Source organism: Prionailurus bengalensis, chromosome E1 (assembly GCF_016509475.1).
Source record: "Prionailurus bengalensis isolate Pbe53 chromosome E1, Fcat_Pben_1.1_paternal_pri, whole genome shotgun sequence".
Lineage (NCBI taxonomy): Eukaryota > Metazoa > Chordata > Mammalia > Carnivora > Felidae > Prionailurus > Prionailurus bengalensis.
Window position 1 is genome coordinate 22629440 of NC_057347.1, and position 18032 is coordinate 22647471.

General features: G+C 48.6%; 1 protein-coding gene across 1 annotated transcript; it reads right to left on the reverse strand.

The window, feature by feature from the left end:
- Positions 1–266: 266 nt before the first annotated feature.
- Positions 267–17479, reverse strand: RAD51D (RAD51 paralog D). Its single transcript, XM_043583712.1, has 10 exons — positions 17170–17479; positions 16777–16838; positions 16443–16561; positions 8281–8362; positions 7916–8050; positions 7314–7409; positions 3856–3946; positions 3664–3734; positions 1061–1225; positions 267–917 (listed from the first exon to the last, which is right to left on the reverse strand). The coding sequence occupies exons 1-10, from the start codon at positions 17249–17251 to the stop codon at positions 834–836; spliced, it is 987 nt and encodes a 328-aa protein (XP_043439647.1). The 5' UTR covers positions 17252–17479; the 3' UTR covers positions 267–833.
- Positions 17480–18032: the final 553 nt, after the last annotated feature.

Genomic DNA, 18032 nt, shown 5'->3' on the forward strand with positions numbered 1-18032 from the left:
TTGGCTACTCTATACTGTAGAGGGGCCCTGCAAGGCACTGTGCATAATAAACAAGTAGCTGGATTCACTGTGGTCACATCCTCCCTTCCTGTTAGATTATATCCCTGGGACTGCAGGGAGTTCACAATCTCACCTAGTCATGGTGATGCATGCAGGTGTGTGAAACCAAATCGGCAAGAGGGAAAAAAGGAATAACCGTTCTTTGGAACCTCACTAGGAGAAAGTGAAAAACAACCTTCTGGGGGGAAATTAGGTGGCTTTGGGGCTCAGGGAATTTCGTCTTTGTATTTTTCAGAACATGACATAGATAAAGGTTTTGCATTTACAAGGGCACTTCCACCTAGTACCTCAGAGACAAAGCTAGGGGAGCTCCATCTTACGGATGGAAAAACAGAGGCCAAAAACCCCCAAACAAAAACAAACAAAACAGACAGAAGCGGGGGCAAGCCGGAGGCTTCATGGCTCAGTCACTGTGTAAGGATGGAGTGCAGGCACAACTATGACACAAAGGGTTCTGCTCAGTTACTAGCATGCCTCTTCAGAAATGCCCTAAGCCAGGGTGAACTCAGCTCCCACTGGAAACATACATGATAGAAACAAGGAAGAAAACTTGGCACCGGCATGGATTTCTGGGTCCTTCCACCACAGCACCTCTCTCGCCTGTAGCTCTGTTTCCACAGAAAGAGAGGCTGCGGAAACAGAGATGCCTCTTCTGTCCAGCCCAAGAGCTTCGACTGGAATCCCAAGCGCTGGATGGCAGTGAACAGCAGGTGTTACTGTGCACAGAGTTGGGGGGCCCATGATGGCCCTCCCTTTCCCAATCAATAGAACAGTCACATCTGATCTCCCTGTGACGTGGGGCTCTGCTCTGGAGTCCCCCAGGTTCCAATGTCTACCATCTCCTGGAAACCTGTTGGCTGGGAGAAGACAGGAGGGAAGGGTAAGTTTTTGAGTGAAGCAGCCCAAGCCGGTGGCCACTTTGGTTGCAGGGTCTCAGCATCCAAGATGTCTCTATAAGACATCTGGGCCGATTCCTGGCTTTCCCCTGGGGCTGGCTCACCAGACGGGGAGATTTGGTCAGATAGGCCCTGCGCCAACTGCCTGACATCCCTGCCCCTTCCTCAATGTCCAGGAGAATCCGGGTGCTGGGTACAAAGCTCCAGGAGCGTCCAAGGGCAGGTTTGAGCTTCCCACTGTCCCTGTCTCGGGTCATGTGATTGGTCACCTGGGGAAGAAAGCATCAAAGACTTAATGCAAGTGTAGAGGACATCAGTTCCTACTGCTTCATTCTACAAGTGGGAAAACTGAGGCCTTGCACAGAGAAATGACTTCCCCAAGGCTCCATAAGTTAGTAACAGCAGGTCTTGCGTTAAGAACCGTGGGTCCTCACTTGTGCTCAACTCTTTCCATTAAATCACAATGCCTCAGGCTGGACTTGGACAGAAGGTGATGGGGCATGTGTCTGGGAAAAGCAGTGTTGTCTGCCCTTTGCTGAAGGGAAGCCAGCGGCGGGCTTCCCCGACCCAGCAGACAGGCATCCTGAGACCACGTCCACCCAGCCTTTTGTGTCAGGGAGTGCCTCTGTGTGTGGGGAGGTTGGGGGAGCTTTGAAAGGGAGGTCGTAATCTGGTCAGTCCGTTCTACTCTGCCCAGGATAGTCATAGGTAGGCGACCTGAGCCTCACGGCATCCTCTTAATAAGATTCTCCCCACCAGACCCCAACCAGGGGCAGGGGATGTGGCTTATTCGTCACCGAGTCCCCACTGCCTGAGCCAGAGGCACAAGCAGGTGATCACGTGCATTCTAAAGTCAGGAGAGGGAGGCCCTGGGACTCAAGAATACTGCTGGTGGGTGTAGAAATGAGAATACCTCCCTGGAAATTAGTTGGCATCTACACATTTAAAAATGCATGTACCCTCGGGGTGCCTGGGTGGTTCGGTTGGTTAAGTGTCTGACTTCAGCTCAGGTCATGGTCTCATGGCCCCATCGGGCTCCCCGTCGTGCTGTGTTGACAGCACAGATCTTGGAGCCTGCTTCAGATTGTGTCTACCTCTGCCCCTCCCTTGCTTGTGTGTGCTCCTTTTCTCTCAAAAATAAGTAAATAAACATTAAAAAAAAAAAAAAAAGAAAAAGAAAATGCATGTAACCCTGACTCAGGGAATATACTTTCAGGAGTTCGAGGAAATAATATGAAATGTGCAAAGAGATTTAGGTATCAGCGTGTTGTTCACTGGCGTCTTCCTTAAAATAAGAGGAAAACCAGGAATGACCTACAGGCCCCAAGATCATTATGGTATACGAGGGGCTGGCAAACTAATACCCAAATGTGGCCCAAAATTGTTATTGAAAATCAAATATGACTGGAACATAGCCATGCCCTTTTGCTCAAGTATTGTCTATGGCTGCTCTCATGCTATCTAGGCAGAGTTGAGTGGTTGTGATGCAAACCGTATGGCCATAAAGCCTCAACTATTTACTGTCTGGCCCTCTACAGAAAACTTTGCTGACCCCTGTAACCTAGGTATTAGATAAAATATATAACTGCTGGGGCGCCTGGGTGGCTCAGTCAGTTAAGCGTCCGACTTCGGCTCAGGTCACGATCTCACGGTCCGTGAGTTCGAGCCCCACGTCAGGCTCTGGGCTGATGGCTCAGAGCCTGGAGTCTGCTTCCGATTCTGTGTCTCCCTCTCTCTCTGCCCCTCCCCCGTTCATGCTCTGTCTCTCTCTGTCTCAAAAATAAATAAAAACGTTAAAAAAAATTAAAAATATATATATAACTGCTAAAAATGGCATTCTTAAAACATCTAAAGACATGGGAAATGGAATGAGTTTTTTAAAAAAATTTTTATTTATTATGAGAGAGAGAGAGAGAGGCAGAGAGAGAGGAAGAAAGAGAAGCCCAAGCAGGCTCCACACTGTCAGCACAGAGCCCAATATGGGGCTCGATCCCACAAACTGTGCGATCATGACCTAAGCTAAAATCAAGAGTCAGACGCTTAACCAACTGAGCCACCCAGGTGCCCTGAGTTTTTTTTTTTTAAACAAGGTTACAGTTTAGTTGGAAAGCTGGTTAAACATATAGGTATATATGCAGAGAAAAAAGATCCTATGGAGATATACAAAAATATTAATATGATTTCTGTGGATGTGGAGATTTATTGCAAATTTGATTCCTATATTTAACTATTTTGCCCTATGAGAAGAATGCAGACTTAAAAGGCAAAACTATTGAGATAGAAACCAGATTGGTGGTTGTCTGGGGCTGGGTGACCTTTTTGGGGTGACCAAAATAGTTGAGATCTTGATTGTGCCAGGGTAACAAGACTGGATACATTAGTATCTGTTAGCCAAACTTTAAATGAGAAGAGAGTTACTCTGTGTGAATTATACTCGAATAAACCTGTCTTAAAGTAAAAAGAAAAACAAGACTGTCCTTGACCCCTTGGCTATTTACGTCCAATCCCATCAAAATCCAGTGCTCGATGACCCAGGGAAGTTGGGCCAGGACCCTTTCCTAAAGGGCCACTTTCGGGTTTCAGAGGTTGCCATTTAAGGGAAGTAAACAGCCTAGAAACTGAATTAGAAATTGAATTCATGTGCCCCCTTGGCAAAGCCCTGGGATCAGACACAAAAGCAGCAAGCTGGCCAAGTCCAGTTCCTCACCATTACCGCCACGCCAACGTCCCGGGCCAGGGTCTTCAGCTCTCGAGCCATCTGCATCATCAAGGCCAAACCTGGAAGAGAAGCAAAGGGCGAGGGCAGCAGGGCACCCGGGACTAGGCTGGATGGGGACTGGATTTCAGAGCTGGGAGGCAAGGTCATGTCCCGGGCTGTGGGCTCTGCCACACCTCTTACCTTCCCTCTGCTGACCTCCCAGAAGTGGGGAGACCACGGCAGTGACCGAGTCCACAACCACCACCTTCACAGTCGCTGAGGCACTGCTCACCTGGGGAGAAGCAGGTGCCATGAACCACTTAGTCTCTAGGGGGTGTCCATTACAGGACAAGATTGCTCCTCTATCCGGAACTGGTAAGAAGTAAGTTCCCCAACCCCAAATATTAGCTGTGCAGGTTTCATGGACTTTCAGTCCCCCCACCCCACCTCCTATGTAGGTATGAGAGATTTTACTGAAGACTTGGGTGGAGAGAGAGGTTTTAAATCAAAGGACATCACAGATACACCAAAATATATTTGCGAAATCCCTGTTCCAAGTTCTATAGCCCTAGCCATGAATTTTCTTTTTCTTTTTTTAGGATTTTATTTTATTTTATCTTATTTTTTAGAGAGCACATACACACACGTGCGAGGGGGATAAGCAGAGGAGGGAAGAGAGAGAATCTTTCTTTTTTTTAATGTTTATTTCTTTTGAGAGAAAGCATGTGAACAGGGGAGAGGCAGAGAGAGAGAGGGACAGACAGAATCCCAAGCAGGCTCCCAGCTGTCAGCACGGAGCCCCACACAGGGTTTGATCTCACAAACTGTGAGATCATGACCTAAGCCAAAATCAAGAGTAGGGTGCTTAACTGCCTGAGCCACCCAGGTACCCCGAGAGAATCTTAAGCAAGTTCCATGCTCATGTGGAGCCCAACTCAGGGCTCGATCCCACGACCCTGGGATCACAAGCCGAGATGAAATCAAGAGCTGAACACTCAATCGACTGACCCACCCAGGCACCCCTTAAGATTTTACTATATTTTTTAAGTGTATTTACTTATTTTGAGAGAGAGAGAAAGAGTGCATGAGCAGGGGAGGGGCAGAGAGAGAGGAGAGAGAGAATCCCAAGCAGGCTCAGCATTGTCAGTGCAGACCCTCATGTGGGGCTCAGTCCCGCAAACTGTGAGATCACGACCTGAGCCGAAACCAGGAGTCAGATGCTTAACCGACTGAGCAACCCAGGCACTCCTTAAGATTTTATTTTTAAGTAATCTCTATACCCAATGTGTGGCTTGAACTCACAACCTTGAGATCAAGAGTTACATGCTCTACTGACTGAGCCAGCCAGGTGCTCCAGTCCTGAATTTTCTTAGCAGCCATCTTTCTCCTGATGGCCAGCCCTCCACCATCTTTTCAGGTCCCTCTTCTCCCTCTCCTTCCTACTCCCCAAATTCCTAACTTCCTGTGCTGAAGGGTTAGCCTTCTATTTACTTCACTGTCTCTTTCCAGATCATCATGCCTCTAGGGCCTCATCTTCTGCATCTGAAGTGGTTCTAAATATAGACTATATAGACAGCCATCTGTTAAAACCATAAACTTTTGTCTTTACACAAGCATTAGCATCTTGGACCTAACCTCCCTTACTCCTTATATCCAAGTCATTTGCTGATTCTGTTTCTACAGCTTTCTTTCTCACTTCATGCCGACCAGATCTTGGATATTCAGCATTATCTGGCCTGTCTTTTGCATGTCTTCGTTCATCTTCCAGTTTCTGACTCTCGGCCATCAGCTTGTCTAAGAGAAGACGGCAGAAGAGAAGCTAAAGCTGAAATCAGCTTAACTCTTCCTCACTCTGGGAGAGCAGGTTGAAATCTCTGGCTAAAATGGGGACAGCCAGGCTCTCACAACTGTCATCCGTGGCAGACAAAACCTAAAGCAGCCCCTTGACCCCCACCTCCAGGTGTACAAGCTCTCATATAATCCCCTCCCCCCAACTACGGGTGAGTCTTATGGCTTGCTTCTGACTAATACAGTGTCAAAGGTGTTGGAATGTTACTCTCTTGTCTAGGCTACGTTATACGGCAAAGGTAATAAAACATCACTCCCAAGATTACATTATGCTATATGAGACTGCGTGTTGCTCTCATTCTTGTGCTGTCTTGAAAGCAAGTGGTCATGCTGTGAACTGCTTACGGAAAGAGCCACATGGCAGACAACAGGGGGCAGTGTGCCAGCAAGAAACTGGACCCCACTAGGAAATGAATTCTGACAACAACCTGAGTGAACTTATAAGTGGATTCTCCCCCAGTTGAGCCTCCAGATAAGAACACAGCCCAGCTGCCATCTTGATTACAGACTATTGAGATCCTAAGCAAAGGCCCCAGCTAACTGTGCCAGACTCCTGACCCATAGAAATTGTGAGGTAGTAAACATGTGTTGTTTTAAGTCATTAAATTTATGTAATTTGTTATACAATAATAGGATACATACTATCATAACGGTCTTCCAGTAAAAAATACAGTCATTTGACTTGGGAGTTGAGAGATTTGGGTTATTTGCTTAGTTCTTATCCTTATTATGTGGTGACTATAAATAACTTACTAAACTTCTCTGGACCTCACTCTCATCTCTAGAAATAGAGGGTTGGATTAGATCAAGGCTACTTGACTTCATGTCTCAACACATATGGGTCATAATCAGCAATGGCTCCTATGGCAAGTATCTGTTCAGTACATTCTGAAGTTTGTAAAAATGATTTACTTTACATGCACATGTTATGCTTTGGGGTCAGAGTTTAACATGAATTGAGCTATTCTTTTTTTTTCTTTTTTTAATGAATTGAGCTATTCTAAGATGTCTTTCTAAATCTAGTAGCTCATAAATCAGTGCACCAAATCCTAAGTACCTAGGCAAGTATAGTGCAGTACCAATCCAAATGCCATTCTAAACTCCTCTTCCTTGTTAACAGGATTCTGAAGGTTTTCAGGTACTGGGCAGAAATCTCCTGACATCATGGAAAGTGGGCCCAACTCCTAGTCTGAGATACACATAAAACTCTGTTTTGGCCAACTAGATATAAAGCAAAGTCTACTAATGGCTTCTGAAGACAGATTTTTCTTTCCTGATAAAAGGAGAGAAGTACAGAAAAGGGGCCATCTATTACTGCCCTCAACACCAGGGTTGATGTGTGAAGACATAAGGCTTAGAGCTATAGCAGCCACTTTGCAATCATGAGGGGAAAGAGCAAGAGAATCAGACACACCACCCTAGAGCCCTGATACTGTGGACCAGCCAACCTCCAGACTCATGTGAGATAATTAAATGTCCTCAAGGTTCACATGTCTGTCAGGCAGACTCTATCACTTGCCGCTGAAAGTAATCCTAGCTGATCCTGTGGGGGAATGAATGCAGAAATGAGTATGACATGATCCTTGCACTCAAGGGTCTTACTGTTTAGCGGGAAAGATGGGCATGTAAACAATGAGGTACTCAGGAATGGATTTAGCACTCAGGAGTCCCATCCTGGAAGTGGCATGCACAGCTAGAGTCACCAGATTGCACATCTGCATTTCCAAACAGTCTGTCGTAGGGCACCTGCCCACATACAGATCACCCTGGCAAGTTGGGTGAAGCAGGAAGGGACAGAACAGTAGGCTCACCTGCTGGGACATAGCGCCTCGGAGGTCCTGCAACACGTCCAACATCTGGAAGATGTCAAACGCACGAACCACCTGGATCCTCTGGAGAGCTCCTGCCTAAAGAGGTGGGAAAGAGAGGGAGGGGCTTTCAATAAGAGGGAGCAGGGGATCAAGCAAGTTAAAGAGGGATTTTAAATCTGAGCAGACGCATCTAGACATAAGGACTCAAGTCCAAGATGGCAGATGGGTTTTGTCTACTGGGCCAGTTCTCACACTGGTGGTTGCCGGGGGCTGACCTACAAAGCCAAGTCAGAGTGAAGTCGGGGAAGTACGACTGGCAGAGCTGGTTAGGAACGTCTGCTGAGGGCAAGCAATGGGAAGGAAACACAGATGCTGGGTGTTTGCCAGCCATGACTTAGGGTGCGCAAGGGTTGGATTACCTGGGAGATCAGTGCGGTAGCATCCCAGCTAGGATAATGTCATAACAGGGGAAGCTTGAAGAGTACAGGAAGTATTAATAGAAATGACTATTAATCCAAATGGCCATAATTCTTGCAGTATAAGGGATACTTGGGTCTTTCTGTGTCAGAACCTCAAAGGAACTCAACCCTCCTACCCCTTACCTGCTCCTCCTCATCTGGGGTTCTAGCCTGAAGCAGCTGGAGGAGGCGGGAGGCTGTCAGTCCTCCATTGGAATCAACGTATACAACATTCTGCTGCAAGCTATAGGCCACATTTGCAGCCACACAAAGACATACCTGAAAAGACAAGGCATTGGGAAAACTTGAGCCCCCAAAATGAGAACTCCCCACCAAATCCTGTCCAAAGCCCAGTGACACGATCGAGCCAAGTTCAAGCCCCACTCCTCATCACCCATCCTCTCTCTTCCAAGTTCTGAGTCACAAGCACATTGGGAGAAGCTCCCTCAGGGATACGGAGCTATGCACCCACCTCCCCCTGTCCTCCTGGCTGCTGGCCGCACATGTACCTGGGTTTTGCCGCTACCTGGGCCTCCTACAATTTCAGTCACTTCTCCAGTGTAGAGACCAGCATCAAGCAGTTTGTCTAGGCTGATGAAAGAAGAGGAGGAAGGATGAGAATCAACCCAGGGGACTGGAGGGAACAGAGGGGAGTAGGAACCAAGAAGAAAAGGAAGACATTCCTTCCCAGCACTGGTTCTGCCCAGACGATCTGAACATCTCTGGGGAAAGAGGGCACGGCTACAAGATCCTGCTTGGGGCCATCCTCATCTGTTCACTCTCAGCCTAAAGATCACTCCCCACAGAGGTCTCTGCTGCCCCATCAAAAGGTCCTCCTTCCTGATCTGAATCTCAGTCCCTTGTGGGTTTCCTTTAAACTCTGAAATAATTATAGATTCATTAGGAAGTTGCACAAAAAAAAATCGTACAGGGGTGTTGCATGTACCCTTCGCCTCACTGTCCCTAACGGCAGCCTCCTGCACTGTAAGATACACTGTACCACAGTACAACATCGCCAGGCAACCCTAGTGCAATCTGCAGAGCTTATCCAGATATCCCCAGTGTTATGTGTGTGCGCGTACAGTTCTATGGAATCGTATCACACGTGGTTTATGCAACCACCACAATCAAGACACAGAATGTCTCCATCACTATAAGGCTCCCTTTATAGCCACCCTTTTATAGCCACACCCCTCCATTCAACCCCTACTCCCCTAACCCCTGGAAACCACCAATCTGTTCTTTATCTCTATCATGTTGTTTCCAGAATGTTATGGACATAGAATCACACTGTATGCAGCCATTGTGGCTAGTTTCTTTTGCTCAGCATCATTCCCTTAAGATCCATCCAAGTTGTTGTATCCATAGCCGTTTCTTTTCATTGCTGAGAAGGAGCCCATGGTAAGGATGTACCAAGTGTGTTTAACCACCCACCCATTGAAGTCTGTTCTAGCTGTTTCCACTTTGGGGCAATTATGAATCAAACTGCTATGAACATTTGTGTACAGGTTTTTGTGTAAACCTGTTTTTGTTTCTCTGGAATAAATGTGTAAGAATAGAACTCCTAGGGGCGCCTGGGTGGCTCAGTCGGTTGGGTGTCCGACTTTGGCTCGGGTCATGATCTCACAGTTCGTGAGTTCAATCCCCACATCGGGCTCTGTGCGGACAGCTCAGAGCCTGGAACCTGCTTCGGATTCTGTGTCTCCCTCTCTCTCTCTGTCCCTCCCCCACTCGCACTCTGCCTCTCTCTCTCAAAAATAAACAAACGTTAAAAAAAAAAAAAAGAATAGAACTCCTAGGGGGTGATTGGCTGACTCAGTAGAGCATGCAACTCTTGATCTTGGGGTTGTAAGTTCGAGACCCACGTTGGGTATAAAGATTACTTAAAAATAAAATGTAAAAAAAAAAAAAAAAAGAATACAACCTCGGGGTTGTGTGGTAAGCATATATTAATTTTATAAGAAACTACTAACCGATTTTCCAGAGTGGCTATGCCATTTTACTATCCCACTAAGAATGTATGAGTAATCCAGTCTCTCTATATCCTTACCAGCATTTGGTATTTATCACTGCTTTTTAAATGTTTGTTTATTTTTGAGAGAGACAGACAGAGCATGAACAGGGGTGGGGCAGAGAGACAGGGAGACACAGAATCCAAAGCAGGCTCCGGGCTCTGAGCTGCCAGCACAGAGCCCGATGCAGGGCTCAAACCCACTAACCGTGAGAGACCATGACCTGAGCTGAAGTTGGGACACTTAACTGACTGAGCCACCCAGGTGCTGCTATCACTACTTTTTATTGTAGCCATTCTGGTAGGTGTGCAGTAATATCTCACTGTGGTTTGGTTTTGTTGTTTATTTTTTTAATGCTTATTTATTTATTTTTTAGAGAGAGAGGAGAGAGAGAGAGAGAGGGAGGGAGGGAGGGAGAGAGGGAGAGGGATCATGAGTGGGGGAGGGGCAGACAGAAAGGGAGACAGAACCCCAAGCAGGCTCCGTACTGTCAGTTCAGAGCCCAGCACAGGGCTTGGACTCACGAATTGTGAGATCATGACCTGAGCCGAAATCAAGAGCCAAACGCTTAACTGACTGAGCCACCCAGGTGCCCCTCATTGTGGTTTTAATTTGCATTTCCTTAATAACTAATAATGTTTGACATCTTTTCATGTGATTATTTGCCACCTGTATGTCCTCCTTGGTGAAATATCTGTTCATGTCTTTTGACCATTTGCTAACTGGATTGTTTCACCATTGAGTTTTTTTTTTTAAGTTTATTTATTTATTTTGGGAGAGAGAAAACTTGTGTGTACATGTGGGAGAGGGGCACAGAGAGACAGAGAGAGAGAGAGAGAGACAGAGAGACAGAGAGAGACAGACAGACAGAGAGACAGAGAAAAAATCCCAAGCAGGCTCTGTGCAGAGACTGAAGTGGGGCTCGACATGGGGCTTGAACTCATGAACCGTGAGAGATCATGACCTGAGCTGAAATCAAGAGTCAGATGCTCAACCGATTGAGATACCCAGGTTCCCCTCACCATTGAGTTTTAACAATTCTTTATATATTCTAGATGCAAGTCCTTTGTTGAATATGTGGCTTGCAAATACTGTGCCCAGTCTATAGCTTGTCTTTTTGTCCTCTTTTGCAGGGCAGAAGTTTTACATTTTGACTAGTTTTTATTTTTACTTTTTTGATTAAAAATTTTATCTTTTTTTAATTGATCACACGTTTGGTGTCACATCCAAGAACCCTTTGCCTCACCCTAGTTCCAGAGATTTTCTATATTTTGTTCTAAAACCTTGACAGTCTTAGGGCACCTGGCTGGCTCAGTCGGAGGGTGCAACTCTTGATCTAGGGGTTGTGAGTTTGAGTCCCACGTAGGGTGCGGAGATTACTTTAAATAACATCTTGAAAAATAAAAATAAAGATAAAAGCTTGACAGTTGTACATTTAAGTCCATGATCCATTTTCAATTTTTGTGTGAGATGAGGGGTTTAGGGATACTTATTACCCCATGATGCCCACCAGCTCCAGCACCACTGTTGAAAGATTATATCCTTCCTCCACTGAAGTGTTTTTGGACCTTTGTCAACAATCAGTTGGCCATATCTGTGAGTGTACTGCTAGGTTCTCTACGCCACTCCGCTGATCTGTGTCTTTTGCGTGGCCAATACCACACCAGTCTTGATTACTGCTTTATAGTAAGCCTTAGCATGTGGCAGACTGATTCCTCCAACTTTATCCTTTTTTAAAATTGTTTTAGTGATCCTACATCATTAGCTTTTCTGTTTAATTGTTAGAATAAGCCTTATCTCTACCATCAAAAAAAATCCGCTGGGACTTTGGTAAGAACTGCATGAAGTTTTTAGGGCAGTTTGTGAAGAATTGCCGTCTTTACTCTGCTAATCCACGAATATAGTGGGTCTCTCTATTTATTTGGGTCATCTTTCATTTCTTTCATCAGCAAGTTTGAATTGTCAGCATACAGCTCCCATACCTGCTTTGTTAGATTTAGACCCAAGTATTTCATTTTCTTTGGGGCAACTGTAAATGGTATTATGTTTTAATTTTCCAATTCCACATGTTCATTTTCAGTATACAGAAATGCAATTGATTTTTATGTGCTGATCTTGTATCCTGAGGCCTTGCTGAACTCACTCAGTTCTAGGAGCTGGTAATTATTTTCTATGTGCTTGTTTTTGTCTGTCTTCCCCATTTGGCCCAGAGCACCCACGGGCAAGGACTAGGCTCCGACACTGGCATAGTGCCAGAAACACAGGAGATGAACAGTGAATGTTCCCAGAGAAGCAAGTGATAGAAAAGTACCAATTAGTTCCTATATTGCCAAAACCCTGGCTGCAGAAGCCTTGGGATAAACTCAAGACACAGCCAATTCCTAATCCACATCCTGTCCTTGAACCACGATGAAACAGGTCACTAACCACTTTCCACTCCCTGCCCGACCTGTGGGCTGAAGCTTCTCTATCTACACCACAGCCCATACTAATGGCTCCATGTCCTGACCTCATGCATCCCTTTCCCAGCCCTGCAAACCCCTTCCCAGGCCCCAGTACTCTGCAAAGGTTCTGGAAGACCTCCCCTGACCCTCCTGTGTACTCCAAGCATCACCTCAGTAAATACTCCATCTATTTCGATTCCAAGGACTCCATGATTATAGGCACACGTCCCTGCCAGTCAAAACACTCTTATCACCACTCCAGTAGCCTGTGGCTTCTCCCGCTGGGACCAGACAATCCCTAGCTCCATCACGGCAGCGGTTCTCCTGGGATGGTCCCCAGACCAGCAGCAACAGGGTCACCTGGGAACTGGTGTGTAATGCAAATTATCAGGCCCCGCCCCACATCCGCTGCATCAGAAACTGGAGACTGTATCTGATTTCAACAAGGCCTCTAGGTGATCTGGATGCGTGCGCATGTTTGAAAACCACTAGGCTAGACTAGTGATTCTCAATCCTGCCTGCATATTAAAGTCTCCAGAGGAGTTTTGAAAAAGAGGCCTCTGTCAGCAGTTCCCAGACTTGTCCGCACAGTGGAATCACCTGGGAACTTCAAAAACGACTGATGCCTGGGGCACCTGGGTGGCTCAGTTGGTTGAGCATCTGACTTCAGCTCGGGTCATGATCTCGCAGTTTAGGAGTTCGAGCCCCAAGTCGGGCTCTGTGCTGACAACGCGGAGCCTGGAGCCTGCTTCCTATTCTATGTCTCCCTCTCCCTCTCCCCCTCCCCTGCTCGTGCTCTGTGTCTCTCTCTCAAAAATAAATAGACATTAAAAAACAAAAAGTGTTAAAAAAAAAAAAAAAAACCTACTGATGCCTGTGTCCCATCCCCAGAGAATGTGATTTAATTGGTCTGCAGGAGGCATGGGCTTTGGAATGTTTAAAGATTCCCCAAGTGATTCTAATGCCCAGACATGTGTGGGACCCACTGACCTAGAGTAATTAAGTCAGAATTTTTCTTAACTTCCCATTTGATTCTAACGTGTAGCCTGGGCGAAACCACTGGTACTGACTCTCCAGACAAGAATCAACCTCGTTCTTGGCCACGAGGACCACGCTGCATAAGGAATTCTCAAATCCCCCTCTCCGCTGACTTCTTAGCTGTGTTCCTGTGTTTTCATTTCATGCCTCCTACTGCCCACAGGGCTCTCCTACCGAGCACTTCTAACTCGGGGCATGCGACGTCAGAGAGAGACACCTCGCCCCGCCTGCCTGGTGCAGCAGAAGCACACCCTGCTCTTACGACTTGCTTTGAATCCGAGTGATTTCTGGGAGTTAGCCTCCCCCTTTCCCTTGGGATTGGCTTTTAGTCTTTTCTTTTCCGGCCGTTCATTCCAACATGACCTAAGTACCTCACCATTTCCTGAAGGTCTTACTCTAAAACGAGGGAGATACAGAGACAGAGAGACCTAGCTCCAGCCTTGGAGATACAGAGATACAGAGAGACCAGCCTTCAGGGAATCACCTGTCTCCCCCAGTCAATACAGCTTCTTACAAGGTCCACTTCACTCTCTATTGTCCTTGTAAAGACTGACATTGCACATCAGGCTCTGAGATGGCCTACAACAAAGAAACTCATTTAATTTGGGTTAATGAAGCATTTCCTCAGCGTGACAACAGAACTCCCCACCTCCCTTTTAAAAGTTACATCCAGGGGCGCCTGGGTGGCGCAGTCGGTTAAGCGTCCGACTTCAGCCAGGTCACGATCTCGTGGTTCGTGAGTTCGAGCCTCGCGTCGGGCTCTGGGCTGATGGCTCAGAGCCTGGAGCTTGTTTCCGATTCTGTGTCTCCCTCTCTCTCTGCCCCTTGCCTGTTCATGCTCTGTCTCTCTCTGTCCCAAAAATAAATAAACGTTGAAAAAAAAAATTAAAAAAAAAATAAATAAAAGTTACATCCATCCGTTAACTGTCCAGAGAACGTTGTGAGGAGGGCAGAAACCCAGCATATCATCTGATTCCTCACAGCCACATCCCACCAGGTAGCAAGGCCTGTTGCGCATCTTTTCAATGCGTCTCCTGCTGTCACCTGCTCTCGATGGGACTCACGCACTCCACCGCTACTATCTCGGTCTTGGCCTCTCTCCTGCGAGTCTCCCTAGTCCGGTCCACCCTGCACACCTCTGCCTCCGTGCCCACAGCTCATTTTCACATCACGGCCTCCCTCCTGGAGGCAGGCAACAGGACAGAGCAGTCCGAGTCAGAAGTGTGACAGGTACAGCCTCAAGGGCCAGTTATTAGTTGTGCGAACTTGCCCACGTCACTTAACTGGAGTTCCGGTCTCTTCATCTAGCCAATGGTGGTTTTACCTGTGATGGTGGTCGTGGAGAACAAAGGAAATAATGTACTGTGGAGTGCTAGCATGGTGCTGGGTTCTTGGTAGGCACTCAGAGAAGACCCATACGTTCCTCAATGCCCACAGCCTGCCTCCACCTCAGAACTTTCCAGAACCACTCTGATTTCCTTTTCTTTAAAAAAAATTTTTTTTTTACATTTATTTATTTTTGATATAGAGAGACAGAGCACAAGTGGGGAAGGGGCAGAGAGAGAAGGAGACACAGAATCCGAAGCAGGCTCCAGGCTCCGAGCTGTCAGCACAGAGCCCGACGCGGGGCTCGAACTCACAAACGGGGAGATCATGACCTGAGCCGAAGTCGGACGCTTAACCGACTGAGCCACCCAGGTGCCCCTCTGATTTCCTTTACAACACCCCACTGCAGCCACAGTCCTGACCATTTATGACTTGACTTCTCCCTAAACGCTTCCTCTGCCCATGTTGCTTTTCTAAGCTCTCTAAGCCCAGAGGCCAGGTCTGCTTCCGGTGAATCGCTCCCTCCTTATGCTGCCTCCACACATGCGTACACCTCTCTTCTGTTCACCTGCTCTCCTATCTACCCACTAGACCCCACATTCATTAAGTGCAGGAGCCGCGCCATACTGGAACACCTATAATCCGCATGTATCTGGCACCTAGTAGGCATGCAGTGGGTGCTTGAGGGGTAAGAGACTCGGACCGCCAACCAGGAGGAACAAGCACCATGCTGTATGAATCTTGCCAAGAGAACGTGTTAGGGAAACAGCAAGGGCCAAACCAATCCAGAGACCTTTCTGGTGGCAGAGTTCCTCATCAAATTCTGCACGAACAGGCCAGGAAAGAGGTCAGACTCCCTTGGCCAGAAACTGGCTGTGGTCTTCCAACTCTTTCCCTTCCAAGACCACACAGCAGAATATAACTACTCCTCCATGGAAGCTCCCTTGGCTCCTCTTGCTGCAGGGTATGGGGCACACACCCGGCTCCCATCAAGTGTCTCAGGGCTTTTCCCACCACTCCACGCCCCTCAATCTCTAGGGCTAAACTCAAGCTTGCTTAATCATCACTAACTCACAAGGTCACTGAAGAGATTACATAACCTAATGTCAGTGGCTGGCACGCAGGAGGCACTCAATGAGTGTCAGTCTTGCCATGTTCTCTCGCCCTATCCTTTTTGTTTTATTTATCTTTGAGAGACAGAGCACAAGTGAGAGAGGGGGCAGAGAGAGAGGGGGACAGAGGATCTGAAGCAGGCTCTGCACTTACAGCAGAAATCCTGATGTGGGGCTTGAACTCACAGATAGTGAGATCATGACCTGAGCCGAAGTCAGACGCTCAACCGACTGAGCTACTCATGTGCTCCTTGCCCTGTCCTTCAGTGAAATGGGAAGCAGGGCCAGAGAAGAACTGCTTTGATCTGCTGAATAATAATGAAATACTGACATTTTGTGTGATAGGATAGTGGTTCTCAACCAGAAGCAATTGTGCCCCCACAGGGGTCATTTGGCAACATCTGGAGACATTTTTGATTGTCACAACCTGGGGAGAAGGGAGGTACCACTGTTATCTATTGAACAGAGGCCAGAGATGCTGCCCAAAATCCTATAATGCACAGGACAGACACTCCCCCACCCCCCGCCCTGGGGCAAATAATTACAAATCCCAAAATATTAGAAGTGCGAAGTCAAGAAACCCTGTCATAAGGTAAGACAACTCAGAAGTCCTGGCCATCTGCCCATGCTGCCCTCATCACAGCTTGAAAAACCCTGCTCTCTCTAGATTCAAGAGTGAAAGGCGGTACGGGAGGCAGCCCGGTCCTCCAGCCTCTCCCCTTCTTCCCCAAATACAAACCTTCCAATGCCAGTGGACAGGATGGCTGTGGAGGTCTTTAGTTCCTCGTACAGATCAGCGCCATTGAAGGGGAAAGCTGAGAACTGAGCCAGCAGCACCCTTCTCAGGGCAACCAGGGCCTACGAAAGGGGCGGGGGCAACTCAAGATGGGGCCTGGATCGCTTCAACCCAAAGCAGCCCAGAGCACACAGCAATGACCCGCCAAGGGAGGGGGCATCCCAGGGTCTCATACGCTGCTGCCACCCCAGTTTTCAATCTCTGGGAGCCCTTTGCTCCTTTGACTCAGGGTTGAGCATTTAGAGACACCCAAGTTTGTAGCGTGGAGATAGCTCACCTTGTAAGACAAGCCACACTTCTGGGCTACATCCTCCAGGTCTGCAGAAACCAGGTCCACCACTGAAAACAAAGCACACGTGGTTGATTGGCAGGAAGGGAGGCGCCGGGCTTCCCACACGTGGCTTTTCCTCTTCTGTAAAGCGAGGTGACGGTTCTACCCCGGGGCAGGCAGTCCCAGGCGGCCTACGTGACAGCACAGAGCCGTGGGGCCTGGCGGGGCGCCTGGCACCCAGTAGGGGTTCTGCCCTCCCCAGGGGCTCGGTTGGCCCCACTCCCGCCTTCCCGAGGCTCTGCAGAGCGGTGCGGGGCAGAGCACAGGGGTGCGGGGAGGACCCCTCCTGGCTACGCCTAGTCCGCGCTGTGCCCAGCTGGGTGGCGCGCACGCGGTCACCTGTCTTGATCCCGCGGCTCTTCAGAAGCTGGACTGTGTCCTGCGTGAGGCCCGGGCACAGCCCGGCCCTGAGAACGCCCATGTTCCCTGGGGGTCGGTCCGGGTAACGCCGGGCTCGGGGCTGGTCGTCCCGCGGGCCTCCGCGGGGCCCTCTCCCTTCGCCCCGGCGGCACCCTGCTCGAGAAGGGGCGCAAGGCGGCAGCGCGGAGGGGGCGCGCCCCACCGGGTCTCCGCGCCTCAGCCCAGCTGCTCGCGCCACGCCGCGCTTCCGCCTTCCAGGCGCCAGGACCTGGCTTGCAGCGCCATCTGCTGGCCGTGCGGCGACAGGGCGGTTGGGGCGGGAGCCGGCCCCCAGTCCCCAGTCCCCAGTTCCCCGCCCCACGACACTCCACCCCCGTGCTCCCCGGCGCCCGCCGCGCGCTGCGTACTGGACCCGCTCTCCGCCCGCCACGCCCCGCGCCCGCACACGCCTCCACCCGCCTCCGGGGGCGCGCGCGCAGGTCGTGCTGCGCGCCCCCGGGCGTCAGCTTCTGTTCTAAACGCTGGGCCGCGGAGTTCGACCCGACGGACCATCCCTGCCCTCAGGCACCTACGTGTTAGTGGGGAGGACAGTGAAGAGGAGTCCAAGATACCGGGTAATTACAGATTTCTATGGTAGGTGCTCAGAAGCAGCAGAGAGGGCATCTGCGGCTCTATTTTTGAAACAACACTTTCTCTTTTGGGGGATGAATTAACAACAAAAACCCTGATGATTTGGAACACAGAAGATATGATTTGGCGTTTTTAAATATCCTTTGCTTTGCCTCGTCCTCTGGGAAACATAAAACAACTTTACAACTCCTCACAATCCAATAAGGCGGCTG

Coding starts and splice junctions, on each gene's coding strand:
- RAD51D (XM_043583712.1), bottom strand. CDS start 17,251: ATGGGCGTTCTCAGGGCCGGGCTGTGCCCGGGCCTCACGCAGGACACA. Junction 16,839..17,169: donor GAGCCGCGGGATCAAGACAG/GTGACCGCGTGC, acceptor CTTTGTTTTCAG/TGGTGGACCTGGTTTCTGCA. Junction 8,051..8,280: donor CAGGTAGCGGCAAAACCCAG/GTACATGTGCGG, acceptor TTGTCTTTTCAG/GTATGTCTTTGTGTGGCTGC.